The 19,917-nt window shown below is 40.7% G+C and overlaps 1 protein-coding gene across 2 annotated transcripts; it reads left to right on the forward strand.

Annotated features, from left to right (window-relative positions):
* The first annotated feature begins 10,121 nt into the window (after positions 1–10,121).
* LOC125236490 (aldo-keto reductase AKR2E4-like) lies at positions 10,122–19,637 on the forward strand. Of its 2 annotated transcripts, none has more exons than XM_048143310.1 (7): positions 10,122–10,229; positions 12,317–12,412; positions 13,851–14,018; positions 15,388–15,504; positions 17,281–17,448; positions 18,466–18,666; positions 19,381–19,637. In XM_048143310.1, exons 1-7 carry the CDS (start codon positions 10,194–10,196, stop codon positions 19,567–19,569), a joined length of 975 nt encoding a protein of 324 aa, XP_047999267.1. In that variant the 5' UTR covers positions 10,122–10,193; the 3' UTR covers positions 19,570–19,637. The 2 variants fall into 2 exon arrangements, with proteins under 2 accessions (XP_047999267.1, XP_047999268.1); XM_048143311.1 differs by lacking the exon at positions 10,122–10,229 and adding an exon at positions 11,928–12,074.
* The last annotated feature ends 280 nt before the right edge of the window (positions 19,638–19,917 follow it).

Below are 19,917 nucleotides of genomic sequence, written 5' to 3' on the forward strand. Positions count from 1 at the left end.
TTTGTGAGTTTCTGTAAAAATACGAAGGTAAATTCTTTCTCGCCTCAACATTAAATTTGCTCAGCATACGCAAGGTAAAGGCAACATACATGCACCTACGTAACTGTGACGTAACTCGTTCGTACAATTTTTTTAAAGTGCAACACTCACTGTTCAAAAAATAAAACCATTGCTGACACTGCTGTCTATGGTTGTCAGTTTCGAACTTTTCGGCGCGGTTGGTTTTTATTCACAAATATCGCAATACTGAATTTCGATTCTTCTATGGCATAGTTGTTGTGTTTTAGCATAGAATCTATGCTAAAACTCAACAATCATTCTTTTAAATATTAATTTGAGGGTAAGATTACAGATTTTATGGAGTGATTTATTCAGTACAGTACCCCAAGTTGTCTAAACAAGCGGACTGAAATCACATCATGAGCGCAAACACAGAGAAAATAGCAGCAGCGTAAGTACTACTTAGATAATTAGACAACTGTAGTCTTGTATTGAATAGCCCTTAACCTAGGAGTAGGACCTGTATTGTAAGCTTTTCATGCACCATTTTGATACCAGATACTTAATATTCATCAGTTATGGACAAATCAGTACTGTACCTGTACTAGATATCTTCCTTTTGGTCTTGCCGGGCAAACAGTTTTTTATTCACAATTCAGAAAAGAACAACTTTTTCAGAATTCCTATGCAACTGCTGGCAGGCCCGGCCGTGAAAGTTATTTATACAATAACCTGTAGTGGTGACAAACACACTTTGGTCTCCATACCATTTATCGTAAATAATTTAATTCTAATTCGATTTAAATGGAACTATTGTAAGTCGTCTGCAAAAAAATTAAAATAGTATTCAGCTTTTCATCTAAGAGACTTACTTTTGAAAATTGTTCGACAATCTATGTGGATTTGAGAAGTGATAAATTAAAATATGTGAAGACGAACTTTTGTCCACCAGAACAGTGGTCGGATTGGCAGCATATGGCTGAGATAACACCAGAAGTGCTTCCCAATTTAGCTTCCTATTATTACACCACTTGCGACTATTACATTACTGCTTGTAAAGCTAAATCCGATATGATTTCATTTAAGTTATATGAAGACACTGATTACACTGACTTCAAATTAAGCACACCCGAGGGATGTGTTGCTGTCCACAAAGCATGCCTGGCTGCTCACAGTGATGTGTTCAAACGGATGCTGGCCGGAGAATGGCAAGAGTCAAAAGAATGCAAAATATCTCTGGAAGGAGTAACTCTAGAAACACTTCAACATTTAAAGGACTACATTTATCTGGGTACACTGCCAAATGATGGGCTCAGACCCCTGCTTCTGTTAGCAAGATGCTACCTTATTGATGATCTTCAAGAACACTGTATTCAATAAAAGTGTAATGCATCTTTTTCTGTATTTAGTAAACAATTGCTTAGGTAAAAACCGGTTAACTTTAAAAACCGGTTAATAACCGAAACTTTTCCTTCAAAACCGGTTAACCGGTTATTAACCGGTTTTGCGTATTTTTAGTAAATGACCTTACTAAGCAATAATTTTACTATTACCTTCAAAAATTCTGATGTTGATGATCGTAGCAGGTATTACTTGCACGATAAAGATCATTTTAATCCACTTTTTGAAAATTTTGTAAAAGGCGGAAATTGCCATAAATGGCTTGAATGTGAGTTGAGTGCCTATAGCGTATATGGCGCTCAAAACTGTCGTGATAATCACTTTAAGAACTAAATATTTTTCAGTTTTGTGTTTTCTAAGTAAGCATGCCGTGAAGGTCCACAGCTCCCAGAGCCACTAGTATACAAACAATTGACGTAAGAAAACCAAGATCTCCCTTTTTACTTTATTTTAAAAATATAATTTTAAATATACAGTAGAGTCCGGTTATAACGAAGGGACCGCTGATATAACGTCGTACTAACCGGACGTCGTACAAAACCAATTTATTTATTTTTTATTTAAATTAATACCTACATCACTATTACTAAAAAAAATCAATGAAAATAGGTTTATTTACAGGGTATTATGATACTTTATTTTATTGTGACTTGTTTGGCTAGAATAAGTCATTTTACTTAGTATGCGTGCGTGCGCATCACCGGCAAATCACTATCGTAATTCGTAATAATAAATAGTCTCATTCCTCGAACCTCGATTTACCTAATTAATATGACAATCGAAAAGAGTTTTGAATGATTCACGGTTATTTTTATTAGACTTATATTGACCGGAATATAGACCGTGATTGATTTTTATCGAGCTCCTGATATTTCGACGCAGTTGCATGCATCATGATCACGGAGTTTTCCGTGCTACCAAAAAGGTAATCAGGTAGTCACGGTCAATATAAGTCTAATGACAATTGAATTTTTATACCTACAAAAAATATACATGTATGTATGTAAGTATAGCTCGTTTATACACAATCTGAAAATAAAAAGTGGGTTCTATTTAGTTTATACTTATAAGATGAGACCCGAGGCGAAAAATTGTTAAAATTATTAAAACCAATGCTCCAAAAAGTTACATGGCCTCAATCTCATCTTGCTACTTGTTGTAGGTAAAACAGAGGACCGTGTTTGGGGCGGAAATAACTTTGTTTCCTTAATTTACTAGTACAAACGTTGTCGGAAACGGATTTTGGGTAAGATTACGTCGTAAAAAAGCCTGGTCGTTAAAACCGAAGTCACATTAAAACCAAACAAATACCTACGCTTACGTCGTTGTAAGCGATTCGACGTTAGGTATATGCGGAGTCGTAATACTAACCGGACTCTACTGTATAAAATGTATATTCGAGTGAATTTGGACAAATTTTTAATCTTCACGGTTAGTTAGATTATAAAATCATGACTTCTTTAAGAAATTTAGTGCAGGTGTTTCATGTTGTCAAGGAAAAGTAATAAACAAATCTTTATTATTGCAAAAAATTAAAGAATTACGTACTTTTGGCCCTTTTTTATGCCTAATTTGGTCATTTCGGGGAAAAAATATAGTTTCGGTTATTAACCGGTTAGAGACTATAAAAACCGGTTTTTAACCGAGGCCAAAAAGTCTCGGTTAACCGGTTTTTTTCGGTTAACCGGTTAACCGGTTTGCATACCCTATTCCAAACTCGGAGGTTCTGCGTCGTACTGGTATGACGGGTATGGAACCTACCTGCCTAGTCGTCAAAGGTCAACTGCGTTGGTGTGGACGGACACCTTGTTCGCATGCCACCATCAAGATTGCCCAAAATTGTGTTTTACTCTGAACTATAGCTTCGGGTAAACGCAAGGCTGGTGGGTAATATCTGAGGTACAATATGTCCTAAAGCGCCACCTGTCGGCCATCGGTATATCGTGTGAATCGTGGTAGGAGCTTGCAACTCGGAGATCGGACTGGCGAACTGCGATCAACACTGGTCTCAACGACTTCGAAAACGCACGCCTCGGAGATCTGGACGCTAAACGCAAGTTCCGGAAATATTGGCCCAAGCCCTCCTACACATACACCTATGACGCAAATGATGAGCTTTACTGCATCACTTGCGACCGGAAGTTTAAAACAAAACTCGGCTTCGCAAGCGACGGATACGTCTGGGAGGACATCATCATCAAGAGTGAAGCAAGCACGCGTAACGCATCGCATGTTCATACCAACGAGCGATTTCTCATTCACAAGATGGCTCGATGCTGATATGTAATAATCACCTTAACATTTCGTCTGTAAGTTTGAAGTTGAATAGCTCCCTGCCCCTTTGGCACAACTTGCCTTGTCGCGCGCGAGTCCATACTTGAAGTCGCGCTTGATGTATGGACTCGCGCGCTAAGGCCCCCCACAGACGGGAGACAAAACTGTTTTGTCTCCGTCGCTCGGTCTATGGGCTAGTATGAAGGTGCGCACACGAGGCGACGCAACTTTTTATACAAATACGAAGATGTAGATGTAGTGTAGGGACGCCTGGCCGGATACAGGCGGGCTGTCGATCGCTGGTGCGTTCATTCAGCCCAATTCCCTGGAGTTGGAGCTGCAGGTTACTGTCCCGGCTGCCCTCCCACACTTCTCTCCTCAAATCTTCTTGTTTTCCTGCAGAACAGAAGGACATCTTTAAGTTTGACATCCTTGAGTTCATCTTCTCCCAGATTGTCTCTACCGAATGTGTCATGTCGCGGTGCCGCATACATGATACATTCTGCTAGTAGGTGCAAGCTAGTCTCCTCCTTACCACAGTGTGGACAGGATTCGTCACTACTGATACCTATTATCTTCATATGTCTGTTAAGGGTGTTATGTCCCGTTATGATACCGGTCAACATTCTTAGACTGTTCTTACCTAGTTTCAGAAGATACTTAGTTCTCCTTTGGTCTCTACCTTCTATCATCATCTTCGTTTGTCTACAACTGGTCTCTCTTTCCCAGGCTCTTTGTGCTTCCATCTCTTTTATCCTCTCAATGACTCCTTTCGTGACGTCAGCTGACATAGGCAGAGCCGGTTCCGGACCCAAGAATTCCGTCTCCGCCCCCGCCCTTGCCAACTCGTCCGCTTTCTCATTACCTGTGACTCCCTGGTGTCCCGGTACCCACGCAACCGTTACACTTCTATGCTTGCCTATCGAGTTTAGCTCTTCCCTGCATTCTCTCACCAGGGACGAGGTCACCGATATTCTCTTCAGAGCCTTTAGCGCCGCTTGACTGTCGGTGTATATTACCACGGCTCCATCTTATTTGTCGCTTTCTTTTAATATACGTGCACAGCGCGCTATGGCACATACCTCTGCTTGGAACACGCTAGTGTATCTCCCTAGTGGTATCGACACCTTTTCTCCTAGTTTCGGGATTACTATTCCCGCCCCTGCTAGCTTTGTAGAGCTTCTATATATCGACTTGCGCTGCACTAGGTCGTTCCCTTAGTATTAAGTTTATAAGGTTCTGACGGAAGATCAGCGCTGCGGCTTCCGTAGCATGTATGCTGAGTCAGCGCCTATTCTATACCACAACTGACATTCCACGACCAATACTTCAGTTAAATTAATAAGTGTCCTAATTATTGTATAATGTTATGTTAAGTCTTTTTAGTATTTCGTCTTTCTTTATTTTGTTTTGTGTTGCAAAGCATGTAAGTTTGTGGTTGAATAAAGAATTTATCTATCTATCTATCTATCTTCTCCTAGAGCCATCTGTGAAACATATAGTCGTTGGGTGCACGACCTCTACCTTCCAGTTGTCTCTTTCTCCTATATGTACCCTATACTTCTTATCGAAAATCTCCTCCCTCTTTATGAGGTCATTATTGACCATCAGCATTTCTAGTTTTGATAGTGCCTCTCTTTGTATCAGTGCGTGTCTCTTGTCCACACAACTTCCTCTCCATTCCTTGCATGCTCTCATTCTGTACCACTGTTCCATGGCTCTCTTCTCTGCCTCAATCCAGAGGGGCTTTAAGCCTATCAGCACCTCCATAGCATGTGTCGGGGTGGTTCTCATAGCCCCCGTCATCATGAGGCAAGCTAATCTTTGTACTTTTGTCAGATTCTTCCGATATTCTCCAATATGGGTCCTGTGCCACCAGATCACCGCCCCATATAGCACCCTGGGTAGGATAATGGCTTTGTAAATCCAGTGGATCATACTCGGCTTCAGTCCCCAGTTCTTCCCTACTGCCCTTTTACATTGGTACAGCGTTCTTATGGCCTTAGCCGTCTGCTCTCTGATATGAGTCCTGTATCTGAGCGAACTGTCAAGAGTAATGCCCAGATATTTGAACTCGTCTACCATTTCTAGTTCTACACCCTCTATTTTTATGGGTTCCAGCTCTTTTTTCCTCTTGTTAGTGAATAACACCAGCTTAGTTTTTGACGGATTGAGATCCAGTCCTCTCCCTCTGCACCATCCCAGTACCTGTCTGAGACCTCTTACCATTATGTTCCTCATGACACTGAGGACCATACCTCTCACCAGTAGTACTCCGTCATCAGAGTAGGCCTGCATGTACAGGCCTCCCCTGTTGAGTTCTCTTACCATAGAGTCCAGAAGTAGGCACCACATCAAGGGTGACAAGCAGCCTCCCTGCGGGAACCCCCTCCTGGGACTAATCGTCTTTGTTATACCTCCCAACTCCGCCGTTATAGACCTGCACCTTAGCATACTGCCTATCCACTGCGCTAATGTCGGTCGGATGCCTTCTCTCACCAGACTCTCCTCAACGGCTTGGAAGGTAGCCCTGTCAAAGGCCCCCTCCACGTCGAAGAAGCAGCCTAGAGCGTACTGTTTTGATTCTAGGGCCCTTTCCACCCTCACAGCTAGGTTGTGAAGAGCCGTCTCCGTTGACTTCCCAGCCATATATGCATGCTGATTCCCGTGAAGCGGGTCTCCACTGCCGTTGACCTTCTCTCTTATATGCTTGTCTATCACCTTCTCTAGGGTTTTTAGGACAAAAGACAATAGACTTATGCTTCTAAATGATTTTACCTCTTGGTATGATTTCTTGCCTGGTTTAGGTAGGAAAACCGCCCTTACCTCTCTCCACACCTTTGGAATGTGTCTGAGAGCGATACTTGCCCTGTACAGTTCCAGTAGGTCATCTTTTATATGCTCATACCCTTTCTGCAGTAGTACCGGTAGGACCCCGTCCGGGCCCGCAGACTTGAAGGGTGCAAAGGAGAAGAGCGCCCACTCCATCCTGCTCTCCTCCACCACTTCCGCCGCTTCTCCCCAGTCGGCCTCCCCCCGGCTTACCTGCTCATCTATCTCTGTCACCTCCTCACAGCCCGGAAAATGTGTGCTCAGCATTGTACTCAGTACCCTCTCCGGCTCTGTGATTAAGTCACCGTCTACTCTTAGGCTCCCCAGTTGGCACGCCCGGTCTCCAGCTAATAGCTTTACCACCCTCGCACCTTCTGAGTAACTGTCAATGTCTTCTGTAAATCTTCTCCAGCCCTCCTGTCTAGCTCTCTCTTAGTCTGGTATACTTATTAGTGTCGCCTTTCTTTACCGCCACCCTCATAGCCTTGCGAACCTTCTTCCTTACCTTCTGTAATTCTCTGCTCCACCATGGCTGTCCTTTACCTGCCTGCACGAGTTTCTCTGGACATGCCTTGTGGTATGCTGCTGTTACTAACTCCTTCAGCCTGAGTGCTCCTTTGTCCAGGTCATACAAATACGAAAGTCGCCGAGCAACTTTGTCGCCCGTGTGCGCGGAGCCAAAGGGGCAGGTTCTGCGCTTTGCTTTTGCTTCATGGAGCTGCCGGCCTAGCCAAAGTGACAAAGTGTTCTCATTCTCAATCCGTGGCTCCCCCCCCCCCATTTTAGGGAAGTGGGGGTTAGAAGACAAAGAGTACCACATGTCATTCCAATCTCTTCATCCCTTCAACTATCTTTGCCGTAGACAAGACGGACAAACAATAGTTATTTGTTATACAAGGGGGCAAAGTTGTATTTTAACGCCGAGTGTGGAATTGAAAAACGAGCAAGTGAAAGGATTCTATAGTTGAACCACGAGCGAAGCGAGTGGTTCGAGAATAGAATCCTGAACTTGCGAGTTTTTTAACACACGAGAAGTAAAATACATTTGCACCCGAGTGTAACACAAAACTTTTCCCCTCACTATAGCGAGGAAACTACAACGCAAAAAATGCGTTTATCACTGCTTCCAGTAGTTCCACAGGTGGTAAATCATCTTTATTACTAGATTCACCTACTTTTATCAATTTTAAAGCAGTTAATTTGACTTTATTCAAGGTCAAATTACTTTAGCCACGAGTGGATAAAATGCGTTTTTAGTTTTACCCGCTGGTATTAAAGGACAAAACACGTGTTTCCGAGCTAGTGAGGGGAAAACATACATACCTACACACTTTCCCTTTTAAATAATATTAGCAACTTGTCTATACACCCTGGGGATGTTGATGTTGTTTACCTACGTCTTCTACTGGTTACGTACTTCAATTCCTAGATACAGTATAAACAATAAACTACATCTTGAGAATGCCTCACATTACACAAGGTATGCAACTTGATACGTACGATTACATGTAGGTATGTGTTAATTGACTTATATGTATAGACATTGGTAGGTAATATACAAGGAAGTAGTTGTCTACCACTGATACATCTATAGGGGTGACATCTTTACTGAGTGGTCATAAGAAGTCAGGAGTAAAGCAAAATAATGATGAGCGTGGCGAACGCAGGTAGGTATTCACGCAAGGGAGGAAAATTACCAGCTACAAACCAAAATTATAAAAAACTATCGCAACGAAAACCCATACTAATATTATAAATGGGAAAGTGTGTTGTATCTGTTTGTTTGTCCGTCTTTCACGGCAAAACGGAGCGATGAATTGACGTGATTTTATAAGTGGAGTTAGTTGAAGAGATGGCTTGACATGGCTACTTTTTGTCTCTTTCCAACCCCCCAAGTCCCTAAAATGGGGGTTGGAAGTGTGTATGGAACATTCCACACGTTTCGAGTTTAACGCGAGCGAAAGCTATAGTACTTTACAAATATAAACTTTTCTTCCGATTTTTAACGGATAAAGTCAAACTCATAATGCCAAACTAAATAATATGCAGCAACACACTTTCTTTAAAATTATAGCAGTCATAAATTTTAAAAATAAATTTATGACTGCTTTATTTAACGTTTATTTGTCGTTTAAATACTAAAGGGCCGGTTGCATCAAACCGTCTGTTACCGTTAAAGCGTTCGTTAAATTTTATTGTATGGGAATTGGAAATGGGAATTCCATAGACGCGTCTGCTGCGTGACGATGATGCGTCTGTCAAATTTGGTTGATGCAGCTGACCCTTAGGTACTTATTAATTATCCGATTATGACGACCATAGCTGGGCATTAACTCGTTAATCCGTTAATCGTTAATTAACGAAGTTAACATTTCGATTAACGGATTAACTTTTAAGTTAACTTTAAAAAGTGTTAACGGATTCGTTAACTTCCGTTAAATTTATCCTAGTCCGTTAATCGTTAATCTAGCATGGCAGGCGCCAGCGGCGCAGCGAAAAACACGTTGTGAACGCTACTGAAAAAACCCTATGTCGATCGTTAAAAATACGAAATTATATATAAGCTAGTATTGTTCTCTTTGCTTCGCTTTTTACCAACATTGACTCAGTGCATCCTAGGTTTTTACCATGGCGATTGTGTCAGGGCCGCTAATTGGAGCATAATTTATGACCACATTCACTTCAAAACGATAATTTGTGAATGTGCACTGGAAAACGTCCCACTTTGTCGAATGCTATAAAGCCACTTTGTCAGTATATTCATATAAATATACAAGTAAATCTCGCGTTAATGGTAACCAACACAGTGGGACGTTTTAATAAACACACTCACATTTGTTAACATTTCGTTTTGACCTATCAGGGATGTTTTGAGAGGCTTTGCTGTACTGAACAGTAACAATACAATAAATATAATGGATTATTGATGCAAGTAAAATTCAAGTTTTATCACGTGTTAACGGATTATCGATTAACTTTAACTTCCGTTAAATTTGTAGAAATGTATCGCTTTAACGATTAACGAAGTTAACTTTTTTAGTAACGGATTAACGATTATCGAAGTTAACTATTTGATTAACGGTGCCCAGCTATGATGACGACCAATCAATTTCAATTATCATTACCTACATTAAAAAACTAAAGATGAATCGAATCAATTTGTCATAGGTGATTTTTTGCAATGCTTTATTATTACACCATCGATCTCTAATTATGATAGCACAAAGTGAGCGGGTGTTATTATTTTAAAGATCATGATTTCATATTGTATAGTGACACGGAAACTTAGTAGTTCATGTACTCTGCCTACCCCTTTATGGGATATAGGCGTGATAGAGGTGTGATCTGATATTTGTGAGAGCTTTAGCAGCTCCGATATATCTGATGAACCCTAGGCCACTGTAGAACTATGTCACAGTGACGTTTTAAATCAGATTGTAAGAAATCTCTTACTGCTTGTCATTTTGACATGGTTGTAGAGTGGCCTAGGGTCTAGGGTTCCAATTGGTTGACTGTACCTTATCTATACTAAGGTAGGTTAGGTACCTACTTAAGTATGATAATAATACACGTCTCTATCGACTAAGTATTAATCAAGCTCGCTAAAGTCGTGACCGGTTCTTAGTTCACATGAGATGTGAGGGCGTCCGCGCTTGCATAACCAGTATACCCGCGGTGCTCTCAAGATGTGGTTCGCGATTCTACTGTGTCTCGGGATTCAGGTAAGCTTGTCTAGTTTATTAGCAGGGGTCAAGTTGGTCATTAAAATGATAATGACAAAGTTTTTTTTGTTTGGTACAGTAGGTACTTGAGGAAATCGGACAGTCTAGAATACATCGGCTTTTCTAACGGTTTTGATTCGCAAATATTGACTTTAATAGAACTTCTTTGTTTAAAGCTATGAGCTCTCTTTTTCTACGTGAGGAAGACTAATGAAATGTATTTTCTTTAGACGAAATGGGACTCCCCGAATAAGGTTTTTCACACAATCGTGGTCAACATTTTCCTCAATGGATATTGACGTCGTTAATGGAAATTTTAACATAATATGATGTAATTTTTATGTTTTGCCTGCAAGTGTGACTTTGGTTTTTTACTATTGTAAAAATTAGGAATTGTTAGGTCTGCTTAACACCGTATGCTTGTTTGCCATCGACTAGTAAAAATTTAGAAGCTATTATAAACTCTTTTCATATTTTTTCAATTCTTCTATATCTTTTATAATAATTGAAAATTCGAAATAAATCAGAGAAATACACTTGTATATTTAAATAACGGCTTCGAAGCGGTCGTCAGTTTTCGTCATAATCAGGATTGTGTAGTAATTATATGTTCGATTAATTAAATTTTCAATTTACCGCACAATTTTACATAAATTCTTAATGGCATATAAACAGCGTCACTGAAAACATTTCCACTCAGCTTGATAGTGCGGTATACCTTAAGAAGTTAGTAAATGTTTGTTATTCTTGGACGTTAGGTGTTATTCCGGTTCCTCGGGCGATGAACTGAACGGCATCACTTCGCGAATATAACAGAATTATTTCCTGTTTTGCTATGTTTTATTGCTGTAATAGTTATTTGTTATACAAGGGGCAAAGTTGTATTTTAACGCCGAGTGTGGAATTGAAAAACGAGCAAGCGAAAGGATTCTATAGTTGAACCACGAGCGAAGCGAGTGGTTCGAGAATATAATCCTGAACTTGCGAGTTTTTTAACACACGAGAAGTAAAATACATTTGCACCCGAGTGTAACACAAAACTTTTCCCCTCATTATAGCGAGGAAACTACAACGCAAAAAATGCGTTTATCACTGCTTCCAGTAGTTCCACAGGTGGTAAATCATCTTAATTACTAGATTCACCTACTTTTATCAATTTTAAAGCAGTTTGACTTTATTCAAGGTCAAATTACTTTACCCACTAGTGGATAAAATGCGTTTTTACCCGCTGGTATTAAGGGACAAAACACGTGTTTCCGAGCTAGTGAGGGGAAAAGAAATATAAAGGTGCCTAGCGAAGATGTAGCGGTACAGAGATGAGAATGTTGGCTACACCTTCTGGTTATGTACATATTCTCTGAAATCTAGCGTATCCAATGAATGTTGATATGATATTAACACAAATGGTCCTAGTGCGAATGTAGAGAGCAGTCTGTCAAATATGTACGCAAGGAACAAGGAAACCTAGCTACCAACCGGCCGGCCGGCAACGCACTTGCAACCATTCTGGAGTCATAAATGATTTTCGAGCACTTCATCACTCGAAAAACTGGAAAACGGCGATATTCTATTTTGAAATAGCTATACTATCTCAATAGCAAACAATCAAAAAGTTAATAGAAACAATTGAAAAGTATCGCGATAAGACTTAGGTACTAAAACATTGTATATTCTGTGCTATAATCTATAATACAGTTGCAGCTGACAAAAGCAGCGAATGTGAAAGTAGTAACCGTGTTCGCTTTGTGACACACTCACGTAATCTTAGTTGCACCATTGCACTGCGTAGGACGCCGAAATTGTGATTTGGAATTAATTTATTTACTTTCTTCAACTGCAAGTAAGGTAAGCCTATATTTAGACAGTATTCATTCGGTACCTAACGATCTTTTCGAAAATAAACGACACGGTCTACAAGTAATAGCAGTTGTGAACGGTTCTATTTACAAATAGTCAAGTATTTTTAAATAAATATATAGGACTTGTTTACACAAATGGAGGCGAGGTCATTAGGTATTCTCTACAAGTGGTCCACGATTTTTTTTTCAAGCCTATTTTAAATATGTTAAAAAAACATTTTGTTTCAGACGATAATGGCGGGTAAGGCACCCGTCATCGAGCTGAACGACGGGAATAAGATCCCAGTCGTGGCTCTCGGGACCGGCAGGGGAACCGCAAAAGATGTAAGTTTACTTATAGTTAGTTTACTATTATCTATCTCTAGTCTATATACTATGGGTCCGCGGAGTGGCGTAAGCCCTAGTTCAGACACAGCGGAAACCGCGCGGATCTTATTTTAATAGCATAGTACTAGAATGTTCACACTACACCGCGCGGTTGTAGTATGAACGTTCCGATCCGCGCGGTTTGCATCCGCGCGGTTTCCACTGTGTCTGAACTAGCATTAAGTGCATTGGAGATGGTCGCAAGACTCGCAAATTTGTCAATGAGACCTTTTTGCGTTGCCTAATGCACAAACGCTCACGATAGAAATGTCCCTTTATTCGGTTAAGGACAGATTCTGGTTTGGGCAGATTCTGGTTACGGCAGATTCTTTTTAGGACAGATTCGTGTTTGGGCAGAAATTGGGCAGTCGCGACCAAAAACTTTAAGTCGATCAGAACAATCACATTATGCAATTTTAGTTTTCATTTTCGTACAAATTGTATGGGGAAAGTTTTCTTCAATTTGTGGATTTTCTAACCGGAAATCTTTTTTTGGTTCCATACTAGCTTTTGATCCTGGATGGAAATAGGATCGAATGGCATAAAAAAAGTTTGTCACAAATTATGTTTTTCTCGCACCCTGTATGTTTTTTCCAAAATCTGTTAGGCACTGGTCCCACCGCGAGCTAGTAAACTATGAGCTATCGGCTATTTCAAGGGACAAAAGATATATATAATACGTCAATTTAATTTTTTTTATTAATTATGTGCCAGAATCATAAGTTGTAGAAATTGTTGGTATACTCTGACCAGCCAAAGCTGCAGTAGAATTTTTTTTAATTTATGTGCGTCCCAGTTTTTCATTAAAAAAAATCTCGATTCCGAGCTCTCGCTGATTTATTTATACCTATGTGTGCTTACCATGACTTGTATTCGATTGCGACTCTGGCACACACTGGTGGGAGCAAGACGAGCATACTTTCGATTGCCAGAGTCGTAATCGAATACAACTCATGGTAAGCTCACTATACACATGAAATAACAATACACTCCTTTTTTTTGGGCAGTCCTGTAAAAAGTTCTATTAGGGTTCTAGACACTTTTTTCGATGATTGTATTTCTGCCCAAACAAGAATCTGCCATAAAAAGAATCTGCCGTAACCAGAATCTGCCCAAACCAGAATCTGTCCTTAACCGAATAAAGGGAAATGTCATTTGGCTACGGGGCGGCAGGCAAGCACGGTCGCCCAATAAACGATTAAACATTTGTAAGTGCGATAGGGACGGCCCGATGTTTTATCATTTATCGCGCGACCATTCTTGCCTGCCTGGTTTGCGGCACTTGCAGATAAAAGGGAAAGCACACGTTGCCGGAAACTGCGTGTCATATATTTTGGAGTCATATTTTTTTATTTTTCTATTGCATTGCCTTAATTACCTATTTAAACATCTGCAGGCACCTATCGAGGAAGTTTGTCAAGCAGTTGTTTGGGCTATCGAAGAAGGATACCGCCACATAGACACTGCTGCCATCTACCAGGACGAACCGCAAGTAGGACAAGGCATCGCTGACGCCATTGGCAAAGGCTTGGTCAAGAGGGAAGAGCTTTTCGTCACTACAAAGGTAAGCTTCTATAATATTTATAAGAAACTCAGTAGTTCATCACATACATAGTTCTCTGATGGGCTATTGAAGCTATTGAGGGTAGCGCCCACAGATATAAATAAGATAAATAAATATTGGGGACACCTTACACAGATCAACTTATAGCCCCAAACTAAGCAAAGCTTGTACTATGGGTGCTAAGCGACGATATACATAGTTAAATGGATAAATACATACTTATATACATAGACAACATCCATGACTCAGGAACAAATATCTGTGCGCTCATCACACCGACTGAGCTAGACCGGTCGTCTAAAATATAGAAAGGAAGATCGGATATGCCGGGCGATTTGTATTGAATACGCCTGTCGCAAGTTCTTGAATACCCACTTGTAGATGGACGCTCCTATTGGGCTATTGCGCAATACGTGCGCATCATTTCCATGTCTGTGTACATGCGAACGACCAGGCGAGTCGTGTCATCACGCACGCACAACGGTGTTGAACTGAGTATTTGTTGTCTGTAGGCACAGAATATAGAATAGTACAAGTAGTACTTTAAGATATTTAGGTACCTTAATTGAAACATGCCTGATATTACCTACTCATAAAAATAACATTTCCGCCCTTGAGTTACTTTTGTAAGCAAATGAGGTTTCGAATAGTATCACGATAAGATATCAATCCTGTGACAGCGGTCGAATCAGCACGCAGGTATGTGACGATTAATAACTCTCGCGCGTGCGTCACCGCTCGCCCACGAGGCCCTACTGATTTGCCCCTCGCGAGGGGTACTTACAGTTCGATACCTACACGCGCGAGTAGGACAGGCCTGGTATAGGCCCACCTCGGACACTGGCGATCAAATATATGAAAGAGGCGCGTCCCTATAGCACACAGTCTAAGCTCGTGTCGTGTAGATGAACGCGTACTATGCTTGTATGAGTGAAATATGACAGGTCGACTGTTCGCGTTTTTGACAGGCGGTAACTGTGAGGTAACTGAGAGGGAGTGGGCGGCACTTTTAGCGGGGAGCGGAAGTGGTCATACTGTACGATAGTACCCTTTATTGGCTTTATTGCTGTGCTGTAGGTAGTAGGTACTGATGTGCCGACGGAAAGTTTCCAAAATTCTGAAATTTTCACATAGAAAAACTTCGGAAACTTTCCATACTTTGTGTGGACAATTCTATGGATGGAAACTTCCCATTTCATAAATTTAAATTCCCTTTATTTTTCGTGAAAGTTTCGTGAATTTTTCAAGAAATTTAAGATTTTTTGAAAAGTTTCCGCAACTTGCACATCACTAGCTGTAGTACCGTTAGTGATTAAATGTTTGTACCAAAAATCTATCTTGCCAAAAATTGATATGTAACATATTTCAGCTATGGAACGACAGGCACGCCCAGGGCCAGGTGGTACCGGCCCTCCGGGAGTCCCTTCAGCGCCTCGGATTGGACTACATTGACCTCTTCTTGATCCACTTCCCGATAGCGCTCAACGTAAGTCTCGTTATCTCGTCCGTATTGGTGTGACCGAGTCACATGCGTATCGTTCGCCCTGGAGCATCAACGATTGTACTCTTGGCTAGAGGCCTCGATGTGTAAGCTAAAGCTAAACATCGATATACTATCGCCCGACCCTGGGCCCCACGGAAGACCAGCGCTGTGGCGCCATCTGTGCCAGAGCATATGCTTAGTGGTGTCCTTTTGCAACCACTAAGTAAAAACCTATTATCTTTATGTTGTAATTCTGTACTCGTTTATCCCCTTATTTTTAAACGTTCACTAAAGTTATCAAGCCGATAAAGTTCGTTTGTCCCTTTCCGACGTATTGGTGTGATAGAAAGGGACAAACGAACTTTATTTATTTTTTATTTAAACTTTATTGCACAATACAAAAAAGTACAAATGGCGAACTTAATGCCAGATGGCATTCTCTACCAGTCAACCATGGGCTAAACCGAAAGATTAAGTAGGCTCGATAACTTTAGTGTACGTTTATTGTACGTTTATGAATAAGGGGTTTAGTATGTATGTCATATTTTATGGTTGAAATAAATCTTTTCTTCTTTATATAACTGCTTAGCGCTATCTCGCTCACACATATTTTAACCGTCATATCTACATAATATAATGTTTATACGGCCTGGTAAAAAGAGTAGGAAATAATGGGGGCGCCACGGTCTATGTAAACCGCTTTGCATGTAGCAACTCTATTTTGACACTATGAGATAAGTGTTGCTGTGATAAAAAAACCGTCCAAGTGCGAGTCGGACTCGCCCACCGAAAGTTCCGTACAAATTTTCTTTCAAACTACCTAGTAAAAATAATCTCATATTTTCATATAACTCTAATGATTTAACTAGAAGACAAAAGTATAGACACTAATGAGTATTATAGTGTATAGCGCCATCTCCCGGTCAATTTGCTAACTAATTTGCGCGACCTGGTTTTTCAGGGATAATTCTTTATAATGTTAACCGATTTAAACAGTTTTTACTTTATTGGACAGAAGATGGTTTACGTAACATCTCGTATTAATTTGAAGTACGATATATATCCGCAAAGGTGGGTAAATTGAAAGTAAAAATCTGAAAAGTTTTTTGTGAATTAAAAAAAAAGTATTCAAAATACAAACACGATTATATTTTTCCTGTAATATATAGCATAAAACCAATGTTTACTAAAATTTTCATAATTTTTCGTTGGTAAACTTCGGAGATAAGGGGGGGGGGGGCGGTATTTTTTTTACATTTTCCTTCAAAATTCTTTTTTTTCCACAACAAGAAAAATATAAAAAATAGCTTATTTACGTTCAATTTGAGCTCTTTCCAACGATACCCCACTTGACCTAGTAACTTGAAATTTACAGTTTGCCCCCCTTTCATTTTGGCCATTTTCTACAATTAAAATTAATATATTAAAAAAAATTATACTTTCTATTTGTAGAGGTTTACAATGTTCACAACTATTCCAAATTTCAAGTTGATAGCATTAGTAGTTCTCGAGATATTTAGGAATGTGACAGACGGACAGACAGACGGACAGAGTCGCACCATAAGGGTTCCTGTTGTACCTTTTTGGTACGGAACCCTAAAAATACTTAGTTCCATTTATATTATTTTTTGCGTGTACTAGCTCTGAATGTGAAAAATCTTTTTAGGGTTCCGACGGTTTCCGTAGCCAAATAGGAAGCTTGTGCTGATTTGACATTTATATAGCGCCATCTACGACAGTTGCAAAACTAACTCATCTCACACATTTCATCAATTTCAGGCCGACGGATCGCCCTCAAACATCGACTACGTAGAAACGTGGAAGGGTATGGAGGAAGCCAAGAAGCTAGGGCTTGCCAAGTCCATTGGGGTGTCCAACTTTAACAGCACTCAGCTGGACAGACTGTTCGCGAACAGTCAGATCAAACCTGCTGTTAATCAAATAGAGGTATGTACATACATAACATAACATATAATCACGCCTGTATCCCATAAAGAGGTAGGCAGAGCACATGAACTACTCAAGTTTCAGTGCCACTCTTGGCAAAAAGGGGTTGAAAGAAATCCAAATTGTGACATTGCAGTGACAGGTTTCCAGCCTCTCGCCTACGCCACAATTTAACCCATATCCCACAGTCGACTTCTACGACACCCACGGGAAGAAAGGGGGTGGTGAAATTCTTAACCCGTAGTATATGGGTATACTACGGGTTAAGAATTTCCACTGTATCTTTTGCTGAGGTGTGCCAATAAAGAGTTTTCTATCTATCTATCTATCTATACCCGTAGAGGGGGGGGGGGGGTCACATGGTCTATTTGTATGGCCAACTTAGGCTTCAGGGGGGGGGGGGTCATGACCCCCATGACCCCCCCCTGGATCCGCGCATGTGTACAGTCGACAACAAAGAGCTGTATCCACTTTTTCACCTCATTGCATTGCAATAGGTAAACTTAAAACGTTTTTTACGTTCGTTCTTGTTAAGTAAGGTACGTTAGCGGGACTATTTCGACTGGGGGAGAAATGCAACTGATCCATTTTTTCCATGTTTTGCAATGTTCACATTATTAATTTGTGTGTCCACTGGTTAAATATGGCATGCGTGTCCAGTGGATACATGTGGAACTCAACTTAATAGTGTAATAATGGAGAAAGTGGATCAGTTACAATTGTCTCCCAGTCGAGATTTGCCCCGATGTACCTTATCTATTTTGACTAAATGATCCAAAATGAATCTTGGCCTCCGAAATAAGAGATCGCCACCTGTCCCGAGTCCCGATCCTGCACAGCCTCTTGCCAGTCACTGACTTGAAGCTCGCAGATCCGCCGCCACACTGTCCTCCCAGCGATACCTGGGTCGGCCCGCCGGAAAGCCACCAGCCGGTCGACCCAAGAACGTTCTCTTTGACAGCCCGATCGTTTCCCATTCTAAGTACCTGTTACCTAACAAAAAGTTATTTATTTCAGGTTAACCCAACCCTAACACAAGTGCCCCTAGTGTCCCACTGTCAGAAACTCGGCGTAGCAGTGATGGCGTTCAGTCCCTTCGGCTTTCTCGTCTCCCGGGAGACTAAGGACGACCCTCCGCCCCGCATTGATGACCCTACGCTCATCGCCATCGCCAGTAAATACGGGAAGACTACCAGCCAAGTGGTGCTACGGTATCTGGTGAGTCTGTCTATCTATCTAAACTCCTTTGGGATTCCTTTGTCAACATTGGGTCGGCAATGCGCATGTGACACTGACACCCCTTGAGTTGCAGGCGAAGCTAAACCTAGGGAAGGTTACGGTGACCCCTTTTCATCAGGCGGGCCGTATACCTGTTTGCCACCGACGTGGTATAAAAAAATTCTTTGTACTGTCCTGTAAGTTCGCCTAATTGTATACATATAAAAACTATAAAACGAATTTTAGGGGTAGGTAGGTATGTAGTAGGTGTGTATTGAATTGAATACACGGTAAACCCGTGTTCATTCTCTCGCTATTAGCGCCATGTTTCGAAATTCGAATGCACCCAGCGCGCTCGCACGGGCGTTTCGCGCAGTGCACGAGGTGTAGCCATTGTGAACACTCATGCTTGAGGAAGGATCTCCGATAGATCTGAAATATGTTATCAATAGCCGTATAATAAAGTAACGTGTTTTCAATGTTTAAAAGATGTGTGACAAATCGCCACTACTTTGAAAAAATCTCGTATCTCACGCTGCTCCTTAAAGTTAAAACGCAGTAAGTCTATATGCATTCCATACATACTTACTACAATTTTCTTTTCATTGACAGACGAAGATACAAGTTTTTTTAAAGTAGTGACGAAATCTTTATATAACTCTGTATTCTCGTAGGGTTGTCACATTTTTTTTAATTATGATAATTTTCTTACAGCTCGATCGCGGTCTAATCGTCATCCCCAAGTCTACCAACCAAAAGCGGCTGGCACAGAACCTGGACCTGTTCGATTTCAAGCTCACAGATGAGGAGGTGGCCACGATAAGCCAGTTCAATAAGGACGTCAGGGTTATTGACCCCAAGACATGGAAGGATTATCCGAACTACCCTTTTGAGAGGAATTGATTTTGTTTTCCGTTCGAACATTTTTGCATTTTACTATAATTAATAAATACTTAGTATAATAATGAAAACTTTTTTTTAGATTTAGTCTAGATTACCTAATTTCAAAAAGAAAAATAATTAAGTATCTTTAAAAAAAATGTAGGGCTCACTGCCCTCACTGGCCAATTGTATGTATTCATTAAAAGCGTGTGCGCAAAAGAGGAAGGGCGTAAACGAGAGGCGATAAATTAAAACACGACTGAAGGGAGTGATTTGAATCGACAATTTCCTTTCGCACTTGTATCGTATCGTACGACGCTTTTCAGCACATAATACTGGGATTTTCATGTTTGCGCACTAGTGCTATAA

Source organism: Leguminivora glycinivorella, chromosome 19 (assembly GCF_023078275.1).
Source record: "Leguminivora glycinivorella isolate SPB_JAAS2020 chromosome 19, LegGlyc_1.1, whole genome shotgun sequence".
Classification (NCBI taxonomy): Eukaryota; Metazoa; Arthropoda; class Insecta; order Lepidoptera; family Tortricidae; genus Leguminivora; species Leguminivora glycinivorella.